Source organism: Alligator mississippiensis, chromosome 1 (genome assembly GCF_030867095.1).
Source record: "Alligator mississippiensis isolate rAllMis1 chromosome 1, rAllMis1, whole genome shotgun sequence".
Taxonomy (NCBI): Eukaryota; Metazoa; Chordata; order Crocodylia; family Alligatoridae; genus Alligator; species Alligator mississippiensis.
In genome coordinates this window covers 11,778,908-11,801,724 of record NC_081824.1, presented here as the reverse complement: position 1 = coordinate 11,801,724, position 22,817 = coordinate 11,778,908, and the positions used below count along the sequence as shown (strand labels likewise).

Genomic DNA, 22,817 nt, shown 5'->3' with positions numbered 1-22,817 from the left:
TATGCTCCAGTCTGCAGCTCGACAGGAAGCAGAGGAAAGCCCTGGTCCGATGCCTGCCTCACCCCACCCCCTGCTGTGAGGAAGGGGCTGCACTGGGAGCCAGGGGCCAAAGCAGGCAGCATAGCCCAGAAAGCTGTGGGCGGCAACAGCAAATGAGGGGCTTTACCAGCCTACTGCAGCCACTAGTGCACAACTTCCTGGGGCCAGCTGCAGCAGCACAAAAGGGAGTGGGGACGGAGAGTACCTAATAGCTAGGGTCTGCGGATCCCAGTGCAGCCACCTGCAGCCTCTCCACTGCCTGCCACGAACAGGGTGGGCTCAATGGTGGGCGGCAAGGGCCTTCTTGGAGTATGGGCTGCTCATAGCAGGGAGGCTGCAAGCAGCTGCACCGGGGTCCCCAGAGCCTAGCTATTAGGTACTAGTCACCTCTCCCTCTCCCCACTCCTCTCTCCCTGCTTCCAATTCTTGCTGAGGCACTGCAGGGCTTCCCTCTACCCACCTGGACTGTGCCCTGGGCCTGGGCTAATGATAACCGGTAAGCTACAACCAGTGATCACTGGGCTGATCAGTTTAACTATTCACTTCCCTACACTTAACATACCAACATTTTCCAGAACAAAGTAATCCAAACTTTTAAATGAGTGAAATTTGGCTCTCTCAATTCATTCACAAAGACATCCTACGCCACACAGAACACCACAGAGCTCCAAAACTATTAGGGTTTTCTACACTGTTCACGTCAAGAAAAATATTGAACAGATACACAGGTTAGCATACATGATTCAATAGGTAGAGCTGATTTACTCCATGGAAGATTTCATTTTTGGAAGTCATCTGAAATTTAAATTCCAACCTGCTCAGTGAGTGACCATCCTGAGGTCTGACAATGAGCTCTTAAAAGAAGAGATTTGGACTCCTTGGGCTGAAATGTTTTCTCTATTAAGTGAGCCCACAGTCGTCTCCCAGCTCTTAGCTTAGCTATTTCCATGTAGAAGTTCATACCAATTCCCCAGAAGAAGGAAAGTCTGCAATAAGAGTACACAAACAGGACTTTAATTGTATAGAATAATATGTGATAAGATAGTACCTAGAATTCTCCAGTAGATGCAAGAATAATTAATCAAGTAAGTTCCATGGTGCGCACTGCAAAATATGCACAAATAATTGGGATGAAATGGGCCCCCTGGTTCATCCATGGACAAATGGGGTACAAGGCCTTTCAACTACATAGCTCCAATGACAGTTCTTTTCAACTGGTAGCCTATGTAATGGCCCCAACACTTTCTACTAGTCACAATTTCAACTGCTTAGGGGCTGGGGTGGGAAACCAGAAATGAGCTCTCCATGCTTCTATAGTTTTCTCTACTGTGGAATCAGATGACTTTGGGGGGGAAAAAACTCACTAGATCTTTCTCTGCCTCAATTTCCCTATATATAAACAGGCAAGCTACCTACCAGGCAGGTGAGCCGAGGGATTTAGCTAGCATAAGAATTTTCTAATAAAAGGAGTGAGTCCTGTAAAAAACAAACCAATTTCTAGAAAAAGGGTCAAGTATAGACCAGATGTGAAGAATAAGTTACTCTCTCAAACTCTGAGATGCTAACAAGACAGTCCATGGAAATTTAAATATTTTCTATGTCTGTGAATGAATCCAGGTCTATTTTTTTCCTGGGACATCAACATGGCAACTGTAGTACAAATGAAAAATCCACTGCCTATATTTACAGAATACAAGGACTATGTGAAACAGTATTTTCTGGAAGGCTTAGCACATTGGCTTGAATAAAAGACAGCTCCACAATAATTAGATTCTGTATCTGGAAAATGTATTAATTTGTTATTATTTTCCAGTTACAGAATCTAATTATTGGAGGTTTGCCTTGAATTTGTCCCTTTCCTACTGCCATAGCAGGGAAAATAAATGGGGGGGGGGGGGGGGGGGCCCCTCAGGTAGCCCCTTTGCCCCCCCCAATTTTTTCCCCTGCAGCCCCTTCTCCCCTCCTGTCAGATCCTGCTGTCCCTGAGCACATGGAAATGAGGGGCAAAACTGAAAACACTGACCTTGAAATAAACATACCGGCAATAACATGGATACAGGGAAATTATTGCAGGTACCCATAAACTTAGCTCATCCAGAGTTTATGCATTTTACTTTTTTGGAAAGGCTGCAAGTTTTAGCACAGATACTCCATAAACACACTTGTAAGCAAAACTTTTGTACCTATTTAGATACAGTACAGACTATGCATGATATCAGTCCAAAGTCAAATACCTCATGATTTATCATATTGTTCAAGTCTCATGAGTTACCATATATTGCCAGACCCCAGCAGAGTCATTAGCAATTCAAGCCATGGTGACCCCACAGCTCAGAACTGCTCAGTATGTGTGTGCACTCCAGATACACCCCCAACAAAGGATCCATTTGCTAATTAGTCCCCCAACTCATGACTGGAACTACATGCCCTTGTCACAAATCCTGCGATTCTCAAAAAAAAATGTATATGCAGATGAAGTGCGGGACCACCTGGTCCAGCTCCATCTTATGAAGAATGGGGCCACACTAATAATATGTACCATGCTGAGAAGGGGCAACCAAGGGATTCTGGGGGAACTGTTTGGAGCCCTGTTTGGTAATGTTTCCCAGACATTAAAGGCTGAGGAAAAAACAGGAATCATTGAAAATGGGAAAGAAAACTGCAGCTCACATGTGGGTGTGAAGAGGAAGTTGAAATATATTTGATGCAATGGACTTGTCATGACTTAAAAAGAGTAGGTGTTGAGGGGGACTGAACATGATGGATATATCCTATTAAAAAAAATCAGTATGTTTGCTCTAAAAACAATCTGTTTTATAGCAATGCTCAGCATTGGTAGCATTTAATGAACTTCCTAGTTGATTTCTATTACTGAATACATGCTGCTTTTGGCAGTAGTTTAATGACAGACAACATATTTATTGGGAGAAAAAAAGCCTGTCTTGTATTCAAGTAAATACAGTATGTCATCTCATTGTCAACATTTCATTTTAATTTGTTTGGTATTAATGGTCCTATTAAAAAAATCAGGGTCCTATTTTTCCCCTCAATGAAAATCTAAGTCCTGTTAGAATTCATAGAAGTTACAAGGGCAACTGAAATATGCTGCTGCTTGACCTTTTGAGTTCTTATTTCTTGACAGAAATATACATTATGCTGGTTGATCTACTTTAATTGTCACCATCTGTAACTTCTATGCTTCCATAGCAGTGAGGCAAAGATTAACTGGGGAAAGATAAATGAAGTGCAAATTTTTACTAGTGAAAAAGTTAATTAAGTTGTTCTAATCAGTGGTTACCAAGGAATGTGGAGCATGTGTATAAATGCTCTAAGTGTCCATTGTACTACTCCCTTTACTTTGCAATTATACATCAGGAAGTCAACATGCGATAAGTATATTAGCCTTGTACCTTTATTCAGTTTCTAAAAAGTAAGCTATTTTAAAGATTATTTATACTTTACTTAAAAGCTTATTTTAATTACCTTGGTGCAAATTCATCAATAGTGAGGCCAGCCCGCAGCCCAGTTCTGCAGTACTCCAAACCATCAGCTATAGTATAAGCCAATTCCAAAATGGCATCAGCACCTGCCTCCTGCATATGGTACCCACTGATAGAAATGGAATTGAATTTTGGCATATGCTGTACAAATAAAAAAGCAACAGTTATAGTTTCATTAGCTCCCCCTTGCTCTGCATTTCAAAAATAAAATGTATTGTCTTTGTGTTCGAGATTTTACACAACTGGCCCTAACCTTCGCCTCTACCCACTGTTTCCAACTAGCAGAATACCTTATTCTGTGCTGGCCTCTATGTTTACAGTAGCATCCCTATGCATGAAGTTTTCTCCTTTAATCATTCAATCCCTTCCCAAATCTCCAGTTTTCTTTGTTATCCATAAATAGCATATATAATATTTGCATAGTGATAGAGATGTACATATCTCATTGAAAAATGATTCCACAATCTTATTACTGTAACCCTTGTTCAATCCCACCTCATCGTCAATCCTCTCACTGCTTGTTACTAGCTCTTGTGGTGTCTGTCTTTGTCCTGAAAAGTGTTTTGTGCACTGCATAAATAGTTCATTATTGTAACAGTAATAGAAGTGAGTGAACTACAATAAAATGATACCTTTGATGTGTACTGAAAGATGTCTGCAATAATCCTCATTGATGGTTCTGGAGGGAAAATGTAAGTGTTTCGCACCATGAACTCCTTCAGTATGTCATTCTGGATTGTCCCTGTCAGCTTGGCTTGAGGCACTCCTTGCTCTTCCCCAGTTACAACGAACATTGCCAAGATTGGAATTACTGCCCCATTCATTGTCATAGAAACAGACATTTTCTCTAAAGGAATTCCATCAAAAAGGATCTTGGTGTCCTCCACCGTATCAATGGCAACTCCTGCCATTCCAACATCACCGCGGACTCGAGGATTGTCTGAGTCGTAGCCACGGTGTGTTGCCAGATCAAAAGCAACCGACAATCCCTGCTGGCCAGCTGGGTCCCCCATAAAAGAAAGATGAATTACAACAGTTAAAACAGGTATGCTTTAGGAACTGAGTCTAATTTAGTTTTCATAGTCAGGGTCTGGCGTGATCCAATTTGTAGTGTCACACTGTGTCCCCTCCCCAGACTTCTCTGGAGCCTAATGTTCTGAATGTGAACGGATGCAGTACAGTGTCTGTTGTCGGAAAGAATGAAACAAAAAAACAGTTTACGAGTCAAATGCTGATAACCTCAGACATGAAAGGTCTTGTATACAGTAGAGCTGCCATGACTCTAACTGGCAGCACAAACAGGCTGCACGGTGCAGTGTCATTTGGGAAATTTAATTGCTTTACAAAGGCAATGCTCTGGAGCAGCCAGAAGACGCACCATTATTTAAATCCAAAATTTTAACCTCTCCACATTCCAGCCGGTCCCACAATTCCTGGGCACAACAGCAGATGGTAATTTAAAGTACACTTTTGTTTACTTCATAGGTGATCATCAGGGGTCCTGGTTTTCTATGTTTAAAAACTGTAAATTTGGGGATTAAAAATTGCCAAATTCTCCAATTTAAAAACCCCCAAATTTGCATTTTTCCGCAATGAAAATGAAACATCATATATATATATATATATATATATATATATATATATATATATATGCGCCAATTTAACACAATGGTTTATTGATATATTTACCATTTTAAAGCGATTTGGAAGCCTACCAATGCCCTAATCATAAAAAAAAGTCTAAATACCTATATATTTTTGCATTTGATTTTTTTTTTTTTTTTTTTTTTACCATGGACAATCAGAGCCCCTGCCCCCGCCTCCTTCACTCATCAGGATGTGGGTTCAGCTGCAACTGTCCCTCTACTGCTTTGTGGTGCTGAATAACCATGATGCTGGTGCCCTGCCCATGCTGTTTGCTCCTCACTCCCTTGCAAGGGCAGTAGCAATACTGTGAGTTCTTTGCTGTAAGCAGTTCTTTAATACGTTCCTGGAAATAAAGTGCTGTTTCTAAAACACAAACCTCAACAAGATACCACCAGCAGCTTCTGGCACAAGCTATAGTGCTCAGCAAATAGCTATGGCTGAGAGAGGATTAACACAGTAAGTGGTAGGCACAGTGTTTCCAGGGTTCCTTCTTTTCCAGGGTCAGAGCAAACATGTAGTACTTGCCTCAGGGTAAAGCAGGGCTGGAGCCAGAGGGTAAGCAGCAAGCTGGTGGGGGAGAGGCAGCTGGGGGACAGATGGGGGAGTGAGGGGGGCACTGTGGCTGGCAAGGGAGGCAAGGGACAGCAGGGGAGGCAGATGAGGGAGCAGAGGGTAGGGGTAGGCAGCAGCTGCTGCTCTGGCCCCCAACGCCAAGTAGGGGCCAGTCACATCAGCTGCCTGTCCCCACCACTGCCTCGTGCTCAAATCTAAGACTAGGGGCTTTTTTCCTCTTTATTAAATGGAGAAAAAAAATCTGGTCTTGGAATTGTGTAAATTCAGTCATTGAAAATGTCACTTCTAGGAAACTGGCCTACCTAGTAATGCACGGTGGGCACATCTACACATGCCCCTACAGCACCATTGTTACTGTGCCATCATTTAGTAGCTCCTTTTGGAAGTACTAAATGACGATGCAGTAACAGCTGTTATTATGTCATGCTAGCAGCTCATGGTCATTTTTAGCCCTTACATCGCTGTAGCGATGCACTAAAGTGATGCAGCATGTTGCTACAGCGTCATGGTTTGTGCCAGCCGATGCTATGGCACCATAGTGCATTGCACGGCAATGTAGTGTCACGTGTAGATGCTCCCGGTATGTTTGAAATATACATTATGAAGTTTGAACTTAAAAGTGCCAGGGTGCACTAATGTGAAAGAGCTTTAGTGAAACTCACAAAGCTCAACCAATTTTATGCCACAAATCTGTCCCCCATCATGGTCACAACACTTGTTCCTGGATCTTGGCAGTCTCCTTGCTAACTTGAGCTTGGCACGCAGCTAGATTAATACCTTTACATTGGCAGGAGCTGAAAGTTAATCATTACATTTACAACATTAATTTTCTCTGTCTCAATAGCAAAATGAAACAAAGGTTTCTAGGTGTTATTAAAATAGTGGTACAACAAAAATTGTCAGAATTCAGTCCACATGAGGCTAAATAATCATAGTGGTTTCCTGTGCAATAACATTTTACAGGCCAACTTTTTTCCTCTCTAACTTGGGTAGGTTAAACTTTACCCTTGATGTTGTCCTTGTAGAACTTGTTGCTCTCCTCTACCGTACTGAAGCCAGCGTACTGGCGGATGGTCCACGGTCTGTGCGTATACATTGTGGGGTATGGCCCCCGTGTGAAAGGCATCACTCCTGGCAGCTCCTCAGCAAAGTCCTTTGTGTCTCTGCTGGAGTACAGTGGCTTGATGGAGATCCCTTCTGGAGTATGCCACATCAAGTCCTCAGCATTTTTCCCTTTCAGCTGCTTTTTAGCTATAGCGGCCCACTCTGGGTGTAGGCAGCGGCTCATGAGTCGGGAAGCTCCCAGCCCCGCCATCTGCATGGAGTGGCAGGGCCAGAAGCGCAAGAGCCCATCTTTGACTCTCCACATGTCCGGTTCTGTGGGTGACTAATATCAGATGAGCTGAGAAAAATCAGAAAGATCAGTTAAAAAAACCCAAAAAGAGTAAATACTTTCTATTGCAAACATATCAAATAGAGAAACGGAGTACCACATGGCTTGTCCCGAGTCAGAAAGCAGGTCACCGGCAAGGAAATATTCAAGAGGAGGTTGGACGATCACCTGTCTGGGGTCTTGTGAACCCAGCATTCATTCCCCTCTGTGGCAGGGGTCAGGCTAGATGATCTGTTCAGGTCCCTCCTGACCCTAGCTACTATGAAGGAACCAGAAAAGAAGCCAACACTTGTCTTAACCACTTACGGCGCTGACAGACACGGAAAAACAAAAAAAAAGAACAAAAAATATGCTTTACCAGAAGCAGCAGTGCATTAATTCAACCTGGCTCCGCAACATCAGTATAGATCGTGCGCTTCAACAGGGCTTTTTGGCACTTTTAACTAAAGCTGATTCAATCAGCTATTGTATAAATGCCAAAAAAGCCCCATTAAAGTGCCTGATCTATACAGATGTTGGGTGAACCGGGTCCAACTAACACGATACCTCTGCTGGGCATATGCTGGACTGGGTGTGGCAGCACGTGGAGTTTAAAGTTAAGTGCCATTTTTGGGGGGTTTCTTTTAATGTCTGTAAGCTGCCTTAATGACTTCAATCCTCACAACCTCAATACTTAACCTGGATGCAACTGTTGCAATAACCTGAAGAGAAATGGATTTTCCTCTGTTTGGGGCCAGCATAATAAAAAAGAGCAAATTTTGATACCCCGATTATGCATAATCCTTTAGTGTTGCTCATCTGAGTCCCTATCGTTAAACCAGTCGTAGGATCGTAGGAAAATGGGGCTGGAAGGGACCTTACAAGGTCATTGAGTCCAACCCCCTGCTCAAGGCAGGACCATGCCTAACTACACCATCCCAGCCAGGTGTTTGCCTGGCCTGCTTTTGACATTTTCTAGGGATGGGAATTGCAGATTCCCTACTCCAACGCCTGACCGCTCTCCTCATGAAAAGGTGGAGACGAGAAGAGCCTGCCACTCGCGCACCAAACCCAACACCGAAAACGATCTGTTCATTTTTTAACGGGCGGTAGGGAACCAGAAAGCCAGCTAAAAAACGTGCGCTGCGTAGCCGGGCGCCACTTAGGGCAGGGACCGCAGCTCAGTTTGTCAGTCTCGGCCCTTTCAGACTCAAGGACCAGGGGCAGACGTTGCGCATCAACCGGTTTAAAGCGATCAGAAATGGGTTTAAACCCGTCACAGAACAGACAGCACACGTAAACCAGCTTCAAATGGCTAAAACCGGTTTGAGATCAACCTGGTTAAAGGCAGTCTCAGACTGAACCGATTTGGCTCGGCGCAACGTCTGTCCCCTCCCCGAGGGGCAGGATTCCCGCCAACGCCCAGCAGAGCCCCGATGTCTCGGGTACCCCCATTGGCTACGCAAATGGTTCTCGAGCCCCCCCCCCCCAGCGGGGCAGCCAATAGGCACCAAGGACGCTCCCACTCGTTCTTCCGTCGGGGGGCACTGAGCTGAGGGGACTCGTACCTGCCGCGTCCCGGCCCGGACGGGAGACGCCACAAGCAGCCCCGCGCATGCGCGGCAACGGCTGCAGGCGCACGCGCACTCGGAAGGCTGCGCATGCGCGGAGCAACGCGGGAAAACCGTCCTGACAACGGTTTGTGCTCCCAGCGGTGGGTGCGTGGGGAGCTCTGCGGTGAGTCCCAGGGGAGCGGGGGGGGGGAGGTGGAGGGGCATAGACAGGTGTCTGCCAGTGAAGAGTGGGGGGTAGGAGACCTGGGGGGACGAGGACTACAGCGCCCAGCATACAATGCACCTGCGCTCTTCTTTGCCGCGGAGCGCATGCGCGCGCGATGCCTGCTGGGAGTTGGAGTCTTCCCGCTGCCGTGACGTCACCGCCCCATGTGACTTACAGGGCTTTGCGTGCACTGTACGCTCTCCAGTCCCATGCACACCTTCCTCCCCTCCCCCAATCAGCCCTTCCCTCCCCAAATCAGTATGTAGCTGCACAGCTACTGTCCTGCCTGGGATACAAGCCCCTGGCTTTGATGGCTGCTCCGTCCTGCAGCGCCCGTTGCATTGCTTTTCGGGTCTATTTAATGTGCGAGTCGTGGCTGTCAGCCCGCAAAGAACGTGCTGGACCCCCCCGCACGTATTCAAGGAGGTCGCTAGCTGTGCAGCAGCGAAGGTGAAAACGGGGGTGGCGGTGGGGGGCAAAGGTGACAAGCACGTGCTCCAAGCAAGGACACTGAGCAGAGCACAGTGGCCAATGTCCGCCAGCTCTCGCACGAGTCCAGGGGGCCAATGGACACTGCCTAGTGAAACCCACTCCAGAGACATAAGGTTAACATGGGATTAATGTCACAGGGCAGCGGTTAGTGCCACCCTCCCCCCAGGCCTGTTAGAGGTGGCGTTGGCTGTGCCCCAGCTGAATTTCGGGAATAACATAAAACGGGGATAGGAGTGTAGGTCAAAGGCTTAAAATGAGTTTACTAAGCAGGGACACCAAGCACAATACAGCGGACAGTGCTTGTCACATAGATGCCTAGCTTAGTTAGTTAGGGCCAGGAGAAGGTTGACCAGGAGGTCCCAGGACTCGGCATGACCGCGGATGGGGAGTGCGTACACAACAAGGTGCAGGGAGTAGTGTAGCCGGCACCAAAGGAGGAGATTTGTGAGGAGGCGGTGAAGGGGTTGCATCCTGGTACAGTGTAGATAGACACGTGCCAGGGTCTCTCTTTGCTCACAGAAGGATCCAAGTATAAAGTCTGTTGCCTTAATGTCGTGGTCTTTGCTCCAAAGGTGTTACTAATACTCTCTCCTTTTCAATGGTCTTGAGGTTCCACCAATTGAGCTAACATTTCTTAAGGCAATTTTGCTGTCTGGTAGTTGCCCTCATCTCTCTTCCCATATTTCACAGCTTTGGAGGCTAGCTCTTTTCAGAATCATAGATCCACCAATGGAGATCAATTTTCAGCAGCAGCTAGCATTTCAGCTTTAGTTAAGCAAGAAAGGGAGGATGAGTCAGCTGAAGATTAGGCTCCGTCCCTCCTCTGTTCAGCTATAACCCTAGAAAAAATATTTTTTCATTTTTGCCTTTCACAAACAAGGCGCATATTTTGGAGTGTGTTGTATGTGAGAGAATATGGTAAATCTAATAAATAAACAAATGTGACGATTGACACTATGCCATATATCAGAATAGTAACCTTATGTCCCTCACTGCAGCAGTCGCTGCTGTGGGAAGTGGTGTCATGAATTAAGAATACCATCTCCGTAACATGCTAGTGAGATCATGGATGATGTTGTTAGTGTTTTATGATTCTCTGTCCGATAGAAATGTTAGCTGGTGGATTTAGGGATTTAAAAGTAGTTGCGGAGTATTCGGTAACTTCTTCAGAGAACAGTACTTCCAGGTACTTGTAAAAAGAATGGCTGCATTTAGAGAAACCTTTATGCTGTACTCAACATAGAACATACCTGCTTCTTACTGAACGGTGTGCGGTTTGCACATTATAATCTCTGTAGTGGGTTTTTCTGCTTCATCCATGCGTTACAGGCCATGAAGCGTCATCTTGCTCCTGCCAGTAAGGCAAGAAAATCAGTTGGAGAGGGAGCAGCAAGATCCAAGAGTAAATTACGACAGCCCTCAGAAACTGTCAGCAAAAGAAAAGGAACAGATGGAGGAAAAAGGAAACGGACACAAGAGGGAGAGGTTAGTAATTTCATGCCAAACCACCCAGAGAAGTAAGAGGGCTCAGGAGGGAAGAAACTGTGCGTTTCTTGAGGTGTGCAACCTAACAGGATGTGTGGAAAGTGCTTTAATGCATTGGGGCCCCTGATCTTGAGCAAGATATTCAGTCGGTTCAGGATGGACAGCTCTTCTTTCTGAGAGAACTTGAGTAACTGAAAAAGAAACAAGGAAATCTTTCGGGCCAGGAAAAAGTAGTCATTTCCATTTTATGTCCTAGGCCGTTAGAGGGCACTGTTGTCCCAGTCCTTGGCAAAATAGCAAGCTGACGAGCTATTCAGTACTTTAGAACTGGATAATGACTGCTTAGATGGACCAATACAATCTTAGTCCAGTCATTCCCTGGAGACAGTTTGCTGTTTCTGGCTAATCATGTCATATTGCTGGGAGTTACTTTATATCTGAGAGATCTTGCACCTTATAACTGGTCTTATGGGTTGCTTAACCCCCAGCTGCTGCTGGAAAGAAATGGGAAGTGATAAGACCATGCATTTTCTCATCTCTAGTCTCACGTCTGTAAGAGGAGGATTTAAGGTTGTTTATGAGTTTTCACGAGAACAGGGAAGAGGGGTGTGGTCTATGGCTTGGAAACCTTGCACGAGATGTGTAATTTGAGAACGTTTGCTAGAGGTGCATAGCTCTGTTGTAAATTTTCCTTTTTTTTACCAGGTCAAACAGACAGCCAAGAAGAGAGGAAAGCAATACAGGGAGCAGTCCCCTGAAGGTACCAATATTTTTTTTCTCCCCATGTACAGATCTTACACACAGTGCTGTACTTTCACCTCATAAATCCTTGCTCTGAAACAATACCAGGAACAGGAAGTGTAACTCATAATCAGGGATCCTGGTTTTCCCTGACAAAAAATTGCAAATACTCTGATTAAACCCCCAAATTGTGATTAAAATTAAAGGCCCTCCACAGCCCCTTGACCCTGTTTGTGCCTCTCACTCCCCGCCCCTGTTTGTGCCTCTCATTCCCCACCCCCCAGCCCCTGGCCCTGCTTGTGCCTCGCAGCGACAAGCAGCTTCTCTGCAGCACCGCTGTTCCTTGCTGCACCAGGTCATGCCTGCTGGCCTGCGGAGGCCCTGGGGTTGGGCAGCAGGGGGGAGCCCAAGCCTGCACCTGCCCTGCTGCTGCCCCACGCACAGATCTGGGGGGCACGGGTCCAGTGTTCCTTCTAAGCTGTGTAGTGTGTGTGGCCGTGCAAGTGTGCTATGCCATGCTGCCAGGCACGCCTGTGCAGCCACGCCTGTGCAGCCACGCACGCCATGCAGCTTAGAGGGCATGCTGCACAAGTCCTCCCTGGGAGTGCACACTGCTGCAGGGAGCCCCCATCCCACTCCCCACTGGGGCTCTGCAACTACACATGGTGGCCCCAAGCCCTAAACACCGCCTGGCTGGGCATCAGCCCCAGTCCCAGCCCTGCCCAACTCCCTCCCTCTCTCCCTACAGAGGCTCAGTTCTGACCCCCACTTTTCAGGGAGCTACTCTTCAGGCTGCCTGGGGCTGTGTGCATGGCATCCCTTGCCTGGTCACCCTCCATTTGCTTCCTCCCAGCCCCCTGCAGACTGGAACTCTGCCAGCTTGCAGGGTGCTTTTTGCAAAACTGCAAAATCTGCAGGCTTCTCTGGTAAAATCAGAGATCTGTGTTTGCCTCTCGTAGAAGGTAAAATCCATGGTTTACTCCATGGGAAATGGAGAACCTGGATCCCTGCTTGTAAGATTGATTGCAGGGATTTTTTTTTCCCTGAAGGATGAAAAATAAAAATACCTTATTATGTACGTATCTTATACGTATGTAGGTTTGTGGCAGGGCCTTTTCTCTCTTTAAGGAGTGGAAGTGTCTTCATGTTTATCTTGCTTCTGATTCCTTGGTTTCCTGTGTCATAGAGTCATGCTCAATATCCTTTTGATTGAAGACTGGTTTACTTAATGTCTAAAATGCAAAAAGAAAAAAGATTTAATCCTTTAATTTAAAGGGAAAGGCCTTCCTTTAAAACTTTGGTTAAGGAACAGCTGGTGAAGTCTTTAGCCAGGAGACTGAAAACACTCACTGCTTGTTCTGGAATAATAGTGCTTTCCCTGAAGTACTTCCAACTCTTGCTACAGCCAGTAGGTTAGAGACCTAGGCTGGAAATCTAACTTAGGTCTCCCATGTAGTGAGTATCAGTAGCTGAAATGTTTCATGGAGCTGGGAAGGGGGTATGTTAGGGAGCAGTAGCTGGCATAGCTTCTCTTTTTTGCTTACTCTTTAATCCTTTCATTAATATAATGAATCACTTTAGAATGGAGGCTGCTTAGGGCAAGGACTGTGCCATCTGCACAGTTTATAGCTGGGAATTTATAAATAATAAATACTGTTGCTAATGTGGGCGGGTTAAGGATTGTGTTTTTTGGGCAGAAAATCTACACATGAGTTGATAGCCCAGTCACTGGAATTCAGAGAAGCAGCTGAATGATTTACTATACAATTTTCAATCCAAGCCTGACAAATTGGATCTTCTTCTCTCCCTCTCTTCCTGTTACTAGCAGAAATGGCATCTGGGAAAACAAAAAGGGTGAAAAAGGCCACTAGCAAAACAGCAGATTGGCAGCCTCTTTCAGAAAGCAGCAGGGAGATCTTGGACTCCATGATGGACTCAGTAATACTGTAAGTGCTAGACACTTCAGCCCCACTGAATCTTATTCCTCAGCCAGGGCTTCGATAATATAAGACAAGGAATATTTTTTTTCTGTTTCTCCACACAGTAAAATAAAATCTTTTATTTCATACTAGTTAAAAAGAAATTCTGAAAATGTTTTGAACTGTGACACTAGCTGATGAATATTTTAAACAGGATCATATAACAGTCTTTCTACCTGAAATACTTCATTTAGAAAGTGTCTTGCAAAATTATTTTCAGCACAGAAATGTGGCCTTCAGAAGTGCTTAGCATGGGGTGAAAAGAGGCCTGCAGACACAGATATCAGAAGAGGTCAATGGAATAATAGATACATACCCAAATAAACTAGCAGTGAAACACACTGTACTTGCAGGTCAGCAGTTTAATTTCATGGAAATAGTCAGCTAGTCCACCATGCCAGACAGGGGTGAGTGGGATATTTATTCCAGGAAATTCTTTCATTGATTCTGTAATAGAAAATAACTTTGTTTTACCTTCTTCCAGATCTATTCTGAGTCAGGAACTAATAGCAAAAGAAGATATTCAAAAGCATCTCGACCTCTTGAAAGAAAGGTAATGAATGTGGTATAGAGAAGAAGTCAAAGAGACTCAGGTGCTCCCAGTAACATTTTAATGGCATTGGGGTGGGAGTCATCATTTGGCAAAGGAAAGCCACTGCTCTGAGAGCACATCCACTGAAGAGGATGTATAATTGTTGCTCAGAGTATCAGGGCTCACTCTAATCATATTATAGAAGCAATATTCCTGGGAGCTCCTTTAATAAATTCCATGCTTGCGAATTGTGAATTGTATCTGAAATCAAGACATTCAGTTTGGCAATTCATGACCGTCTGCTTTTGTGATACCAGGAGTTCAGTAAGTAGGGTTAGACTTATGTTGCCAATCATCAGCATGTATGGAGAGGGATGGATAAATGCCAAGTGTTTTGGCATAGTATCTAAGTGCTATTTCAAAAATAGTTTGACATGTAGGAGATCTTGGGGTTTTTTTTGGCTACTATCAGAAGCAGACTATTAGACTCGAAACAATAGTCTTGATTAGATGTGACATTTTGTGTGTTAAATATTTAAGAGAGAAGTTTTTAAAGTGATGTCTTTGTGGTGCTGAATTAAGGAATCTTGGGCCTGTTTTTTTCAGAAGTGCTGATTTCCCTATCATCAGCTGAACTCAGTGGGGATTGTGGAATGTCAGCCTATATGTAAATTGTACCGCAGGTGTCTTATATGCCTTCAAAATCAATGGCCCCTTTAAAGCCTGAAGAAGTTGTTCTGTCATGCATCTCTACACCGTGCACCATCTTTAATAAAGGCATGAGTTATGGTGTTGGGTTACTCCTTTGAAATATTCTTGTTTTGGAAACCGATAAAATTGCTATTAGTCTTGTATCAAAAAGTGGGACTAGATCAGACATTACTTATAAATAGATTCATAGGCAGGGAACATAGCCACAAGCCAAACCTAGTATCTAGTGTCTTTTATAGTGAAGGCACTTAAGGGCCCTGCTTATTTTGAACTCTGTAGCTGAAAGTGGGGATATAGTGTTGAAAACCAGCACAAACTTAGTATTCGTTTAATGTAAATACTGACACTTTAATCCTGTTGCAGAATTTTATAGGGAGGCTGTGTAAATATTTCACAGCGGCAATATGCTGTTGAAACAGGTCAGTGTCTTTAAGAACATTGGCTACAGCAGGGGTGGCCAGCAAGTGGCATGCTGCAGACTGGTTAATGACATAACCAGCAGATAGGGCAGATACCTGATATGCTGCAATTTTCTGCTAAGGAGCACAGATCAGGGAGCAGAAAGCAGAGTGGGAGATAAGGCAGGGGCCAGAAAGCAGAGCAGCTGTTCAGTCAAGGAAAGACAATTGGAGTGGCAGTTGTGGAGGGTGTGGGGCAGATTTGTGGCACACTGGCCAAAAAGGTTGGTCCTCACTTGGCTACAGTACTGTCTCTGACTTGCACCCTGGGCTTTTAAAACCAGAAATTACTTCAGTGAAGATTTGTAATGATTTAGTACTAAAACGGCAAAGACTTTTATGAGCAATTGCATTCCTTTGAACAAAATGAGGGTTTGGGCTTTCGTGGATAATAAACTGATGTCTGAACAAGTACTAACTGTGAAAATTGTTTCATATCAGTTCATTTCTACTTAAAAAGAAAGACTTTTTTGCATTGTGACCTGGGCAAAATCACTAGACCTCTTGGCACCCATATCAAACTCAGGCAGGAAGCCTGCTTTATGCATAAGAATCCTCAGTGAAAATCAAGTAATCAATCAAAACTTTTCTTTCAGGGTTTAAATAATAATGCTGAGCTTTTGCACTTGAGAGACATTAGTTGATTCTAATGAAGACCTGGGGATAGTCATTAGGTCTCTTACTGATGGCAAATTCAGCCAGCTGAATGTGGACCACAAGGCTCATCAGTGTGATAGCCAAGTTTAGACCTCTGAAGTTCTAAGCTCTCCATTCTGTGTTTGTACTCTCTCATTTCTTTCTTGGTTAAATATCTTGGACACTTTATTTCAAAAATGGCAGCTCTGGAATTGGCTGCTGGTGAATATTACTTCTCCCCAGCTGGGTTATTTGTGGGTTACCTTTTCATTTTTTTAAAGTGACCAATGAGTTGTGCTTTCCTTATAATCAAGGCTACAGAGACATTTCAAGAACCTAAAGGTGCCTTCGGGGAAGCTCGGCAACTTGAAAAATGTAGTGAACCTCAAGGTGCAGGAAAAACAGAAGCTCGCATCCAATGAAGAGTCGTTGGCCTTACTGAAGGTAAGGGAAGTATAGGACTAAAGAGGGAATGAAAAGGGAATAAAGAATATCTGTCCTTGTGGTAGTGCTCCTCATTACAGGCTAAATTTTTAGTGGAAGCAAAATCGACTTGGGTTGGAGGAGAATGCACTGGTGACAATACACTTTTCTGGGAAAAGAAGGAAATTTAATCTCTTCGTTTTGTTCTGTTCTTGTTCACCTCTTTTATCGGGCCCTTTGTAAATTTGTTCTCATTTGTACCACGGTAATATTTGAGCAAGTTGCTGATGTGACATTATTCTTATTGTAGTGTTTTGGGTTGAAGCAAATTCACTAATAATCATCTTACCTGTTTCCTGCTGGTATTTGGTTATGAACTTGAAGTACAGATGGGTTTCACGAGGGTGATTCTCTGATCTGAGTGATCGGTACTTTAATTTTCTCATCCCTTCAAAATCTACAGGGAGGTTTTTAATTTCATGCCCTATTTACTCTGAAGATGAGTGTGCAGGGTGGCGCATGTAGTGTCACAGGAGGGCTACAGAATATATAGTGTGTTCTCTCTCTTCCGCCCATCAAGTTTCATTGTGAATGTTGGCAAGATGGCATGAATGACCACCAGGACTCAGACCGTGTTGACCATAAAAGCTCTCCCTGCTTTTCTTCCTATTAGCTACAGTCTTTATACAAAGATTGGATTATTCCATATTCTCATGCTCCAGGAGCTAATCTACCCAATACGGACCTTCCACAGATGAGCTGGGTAACTGGATAGATCAACACCCTGTGGTGTAGGGCATGGAGGAGGGAGGGTTTTCTGTTTGTTGGCACCTTAAGCAGGAAGATTCTGAAATATCTTTGAGTTGTGTGTCTGGCTTCCCTTGGATTTTTGCATCCTCTATTCATTCCTAGAGGTAGGAGTGAGCAAGAGGTATCCCTTGGTTTTGTGGGAGAAACCCACTGTGAAGTTTTGTATTCCTTCACTATCTTCCCCTGCCCCCCCCCCCATCCTCCCCCAAAAAAGCAAAGAGTAGAAGTGCTTCTGTAAGCAGATGGCAGACCCAGCCTGCTCCCATTGCATGTGATCTGATCCAAACCTATTCTTTCCCAAGGTTTTACCTTTATTATTGACTTAAATGACAAAGCAAATAGTGACATTAATGTTAACTTTGTCCTGTGATGGCTGCTCCTACAGATTTTTCCTCTGAGTCTTTGTTATGTGGGTCTGTATCATGCTACCCACCCGTCACTCAAGCACGGTGTTTAATGTGTTACATATTAAATCCATGCTTATAGCGCTGCCCACAAGTTCCAAGAAGCACCACATTGTCTTTCAGGCTTCTTTACGCTATGCAGCATGGGATCCTTTTAGGAAATAGTTTACAATCAAGTTGTCTTTCTGCCACAAGCCTAGGGCAGAAGTTACTGTGGTCCTTATAGCAAGCAACTTTGTTAGCCCAGCACGCACCTTCATTAAGCATGTTTATAGCAGTGTGACTCAACTATGGATCCATTGGGGTATTCCATGATTGCAGCCCAAGTCTGGCTAGTCTCAGAAAGATGCCCTTGAGTGGTCTTCAGGGTTCATTAGAGGATGCAAATGGTAGCAGGCCATCAGATAACAGATTGGGAGGCATTTAAACCAGATTTGGCCCAAATGGTACATTCTGCCATTGCTGACCTAACTCCAAGCACAGAACTGCATTTCTGGAGCATAACTAGCGCGGAGTAGGGGAGGCACATTGCTTTGCAGGTATGGGAGGACCAACAATGGTTTCAGTGGTGGTGGTTTGCATTGCTGCTATGAAAGCTGTTTATCAGAAAGTATCAGGGATGTACTTGTGACAATAGTTGGCTTTCAAGGAGTGGGCTTTCCAGCTACGCTGGGTCCATTGATGTCATGCTTGTGCCCAGAGTTTTTTCTTTCAGCAGTTGCATTCTGGCACAATTTGGTAATCATTGTCTGCCTCTTTGCCACAAATGGGATCCCATTTTTGAATGAGGTAAGGGGAAGTAGGAGCTTAGTGCTTCGACACGCAGGCAAGTACCTTATCCATTTCTATATAGCAGGGGTACGTAGCTGGAGTATCACTGGACCAGCTAGTTAGTGTCTCTAGCAGCCTTGTAGAAGTGCTTCACAACTTTAGGTTCAGAGCCCTGAATCTTGGTTTAGTGAATGCTTAGCTGAGCAAACATGCTGTCTGTTTGACTATTGCAGATATCATTGTGGTGCTGCTTCTTCTTCCATATGTTCAAAATAATTTGGTTATGCAGCTCAGGCCAGACCGCATCTCATCCAAATGAGATAGCATTCATTAAAAAGAGCAGGGATTGCCCTGGGTTGTGCTAATCACTATGGAAAAATCTGTAAGGAACGTATATGAGTTTAAATGCTGAACAAGGAGTAAAAGGACAACCTAGTTGCTGGAAAGTTAAAGGGAAGAGGACTAGAGCCAAATGACTGAAAGACAGGAGCAGGGCATTGTGAATGAGTAACTGAAGGTTTTGAGGTATTCATGTGTTGCAGCATGTGGCTGTGTTGCAACCACATCCTAAAATACTCATGTATGGAGGGATGTGTGTTGTGGCTGATGTGTGTTTACTGGGAAGTTTGAAGAGAGCTTATGGAGCTGTTGTAGACCTGCACCAGGATATGGGGATAGAGTTTACAGTGTGGGTGGTATGAACATGGGCCTGGGACTGTGTCTAACTTTCAGCTTAGAAATAACCTGAATTTTTGGGTTGGCAACAAACTCTTGTACCTCTGAACTATAGCTAATAGGTCATAGGTTCAGTTTGTCTGTCATTGTGAGTCAAAAAAGCTATGCGTCTCTACATAGAGTCTTAGAACTTGACACCCTTATTTCATAAAACTTATTTAAAATATAGTTTACAGATTCCCAGAATGTTTTTTCCTGGTTGGTTTCCTCCAAAAAAATGTCTAGATGCATAAGGTGGCTTTCACAGTGGCATTTAAGCAAGACTGTATCCAGCATTGTTTGGCACATTGGAACAGCTGTATCTAACAGTGAAGAAGCTATGCTGGGAGAGGGTGAAGCTGATTCTTCTAGGCTTCACTGACTCAGACACAGAGATTGGCATCCAGTTCTTAGAGCTGTTTTCCTGATCCTTTGAAATTATATTGGGATGATCTTTTAATGATTTCTTATTTCTTGATTGTTCAGATTTTTTTCTGTGTCTAGGAAAGGTAAAGTTAGGCCATGCTTGATTGAATCCTAGCGTAGTGTTTGGTGTATGAATGCTTTGCTGGCTTTTTATATGCTTATTTTCCACTTTCCGTTTTGACCCAGGAAGAAATTGAGAAAGCTGTGCAAGCAGCAGAGCACACAGATGAGAATATTCAGAGTCTGCAGGACAAAATTCGGATGCTCCGGAATGAGTTAGAGGAAGAGGAAAACAAGGCTAAAATGGTACTTATAGCAAAGCTTGCTGTATTGAGCCACAGAGTGGTTGTTCTGACCAGCTCCAAAAAAAACCTGTCTTCATCAAAAGTCTTATTTAGGGGAGACTTCTTTGGGATAAGGAATGATCATTTCCAGGACTTTCTTAATGTCATCTCTGTATTTCAAGATGAAACAACTAGGAGGATGGTAGCATGAAAACAAACACGGTGGTTGTGTTTGTGAAGACTTGATTTTTATCTGTCCTTCAGGTTTTCCAGGGAAGTGGCAGAGGGGTGCTCAACCTCCCAGAGCTACCAACGAACAGTCTGGAGGCACCTATTCTGCAGGTGAGCAGGGGAAGGGCACCATCTTTTCAGACACCCTTCTGGCAATGAGGAAGCGACAACAGAAACTGTATACTTTGCCCCCTCGGGTGCAGTGGTTTTCACTTTTCCCTCCTAACCAGAGCAGTATAGTTGTGCTTGAATATTCCATCAAATGGTTCAAGTAAAGATCAATCAGCTTGTCCCATCTGTGGCCACGGAGAGCAGTTTCTGAAACGGTCCCTCCTGAACTATTCCTATTTAAGTGCTAAGTAAGGATAATTTATGCTTTCTGTATTTTTGATCTGGGGTATATGGGGCTGTCTTGGAAAGTCTGATTGGGTGAAACCCCTGATGGAAATAAATCTGTTTTGTGTTCCCCTCGTATGTTTTTCATGTTTCCTTCCTTTCTTCCTTCTTTAGGAGGAGATTTTGAAGATCCCAAACCAGACAGGAGTTTTGCAGAACTTGAATACCATCCAGCGCTCAGCTGAGATGAGGAACATGTTGAGTCTCCTTAAACAGGCCTATGAAAAAGTGGACTCCCTTTGAGGAACCCATACACTGAAGTCTGCCTTTAAGACAACTTTATCTTGTGCTAAGAAATGCTGTTCCTGTAACAATGTTTTTGCTCCTAAGGACTTAACTTGTATGGTAACTAGGTGTCTTAGTCAAACTTTTATCAGATAAATATTGGAAAAATATGTTGACAGACGCTCAGTGGAACGGCAGTGATATGCGGCATTCCCATTGGAATAAGATAAGCAGAACTGATCTGTCCATGTAGACATTTACAGTGTATATGTTGCCTTTATTAATACAACAGAGTTAAAACTCACATTTACCTTTTTGGAAAGCCTTTTTTTTTCTTTAGAGAACTATCTTGAGAAGTGACGGACAAACAGCAGGTTTCACTAGCTCTTAATATTCTTTTTTTTGTAATATTTTTCCTTTTTGGGCGAGGACTTCTGTCTCATTGTATCAGACCTCTCCTGTCAGGGCTGTAAATTTACCATTTCATAGGAACCTCACATTCACTTCAAACAGGATTTAATGCTCCCCTTTTAAGGTGAACCATGTAATTGATATATATTTTTAATGAGTAGTTGCTAATCCACAATAAATGTCCTTTTTTCAAACAAAATTGGGTGTTATTGAAATGTAAATCAAAAGCCTATGTGAGTAATTGAAGTTAAAGGATCAACATTTCATTGTATTAGGTGGACAGGATTCTTTACACTCTCACTCCACTGTAAACAAAGACAATTGCACCTGGTTTTCCTCAAGCAGTGAGGGCTGGGCTGCGATTATTGTGCAGATCTCTGATCTCAAAGTTGCGTACTCATCTTTTGTTTCCTTAATTGCCAGGTCACCTTTAGCTTTGGAAAAGTGAGATAACACAAAATGTGCATTTCTCATGGGTTTTGTCACTTTGGCTGCTTGCAGACATGAAAAAAACAACAAAACTGTGCTTTGCTGGGAGCAGCAGCATGTTAGTTTGACCTGGCTCTGCAGCACCTGTATAGATCAGGTGCATCAGTGGGGCTTTTTATTTAAAGATGATTCAATCAACTATTTGATAAAAGCTTCAAAAAAGCCCCATTAAAGTGCCCGATCTATACAATTGCTGCAGAGCCAGTTCAAATTAACGCGCTGCCTCTTCTGGGCATGTGCTTAGCTCGGTGCGGGAACGGATTGAGTTTAAAGTGCATTTTTTTTTGTGTTTGGCTTTTTTTCCCCCCTCATCTGCCAGCAGCCTTTGTCTTTTTGTTAAGGCATCTTGTTATGTCAAAGTACTTCCCCTGTTAAATTCCCACCTGGCAAATAGTGACATTGACTTGATAGTGACCTCTCAGGGTGTGCGAGCCGGGTGCGAACCTGTGGCCCTTGTCGCGCTGCACGCGGGCTGTGGCCGGCAGCCCGGGCACGCCGGGTCGGAGAGGGCGGGCGCCGAGCTAGAATTAGGCACAGATGCTTAATGGTAGATTTTAAGATTGTTTACTTACACGAGATGGTCGCGGTGCAGGCTGAAAACTTGCTTGAGTTGTGGTTACAAACAGAAAGAACACCAACAATCACGTGGAGTTTGCTAGGCTCCACGCAAACAGAACTCCGGATGTCCAGGACAAGCGCGCCACAAAATCAGAAAACTCGTAGATACGTCTTAAGGAAGGTTACCGCACGAAGACGGGAAGAGGTGGGCGGTGGATCAGGCCGCCAAACTCCTCTGAGTCTCACACAGGGTTTCTATTACCCTGCTGCGTACCCAGAGTCCCCACGAGATGGATGTGAAGTCCTCCTCGACTTGGGCGGAAACCGCTCAAACCTCTTATACGGCTAGCAGGCCAATCTCTAGCCGCCACATGGGAATAATTTAGAACTAGCCAATAGTGCGGAACAAATTTGCATTCGAAGAGTGGGAACTCTTTGCACCGTGCATTTCTGTGCTGCAAAGAAAATGCACCCTGCAAAGACGGCTGCAAAGTGGTGGGAACTCTCTCCCTTGCACGCGGGTTCTCTGTGCAGCAAAACTCCACCGTGCAATGAAGCTGTAATCCCACGGGGATAATTCTAGTGCTGAAGCACGCACAAAATCAGACCTTTGGGTCATGACATCCCCCCCTTGCTGAAGGCACAATAGAATTATATTATATGTCCATCATCCGGGTTATTAGTGGCTCTGTTAACGGTTCGTGAAACTAAACAAACAAATACAAAATTAG

The 22,817-nt window shown here is 44.2% G+C and overlaps 2 protein-coding genes across 2 annotated transcripts in view; one reads left to right on the top strand and one right to left on the bottom strand.

Annotated features, from left to right (window-relative positions):
- The window catches only part of MMUT (methylmalonyl-CoA mutase), a 31,231-nt gene extending 22,463 nt beyond the window's left edge, over nucleotides 1–8,768 (bottom strand). Inside the window, exons 1-5 of the mRNA XM_014608422.3 lie at nucleotides 8,700–8,768; nucleotides 6,765–7,161; nucleotides 4,172–4,539; nucleotides 3,523–3,680; nucleotides 854–1,025 (exon numbers count right to left, since the gene is read on the bottom strand). Of these exons, the coding sequence (XP_014463908.2) occupies nucleotides 854–1,025; nucleotides 3,523–3,680; nucleotides 4,172–4,539; nucleotides 6,765–7,128 (1,062 nt within the window). The 5' untranslated portion in view covers nucleotides 7,129–7,161; nucleotides 8,700–8,768. The remainder of the gene's footprint in view (nucleotides 1–853; nucleotides 1,026–3,522; nucleotides 3,681–4,171; nucleotides 4,540–6,764; nucleotides 7,162–8,699) is intronic.
- LOC102566714 (centromere protein Q) lies at nucleotides 8,688–21,238 on the top strand. The gene is made up of 9 exons (XM_059728846.1): nucleotides 8,688–8,868; nucleotides 10,732–10,887; nucleotides 11,593–11,647; nucleotides 13,454–13,574; nucleotides 14,092–14,160; nucleotides 16,259–16,388; nucleotides 19,679–19,798; nucleotides 20,041–20,118; nucleotides 20,518–21,238. Exons 2-9 carry the CDS (start codon nucleotides 10,735–10,737, stop codon nucleotides 20,644–20,646), a joined length of 855 nt encoding a protein of 284 aa, XP_059584829.1. The 5' UTR covers nucleotides 8,688–8,868; nucleotides 10,732–10,734; the 3' UTR covers nucleotides 20,647–21,238.
- The last annotated feature ends 1,579 nt before the right edge of the window (nucleotides 21,239–22,817 follow it).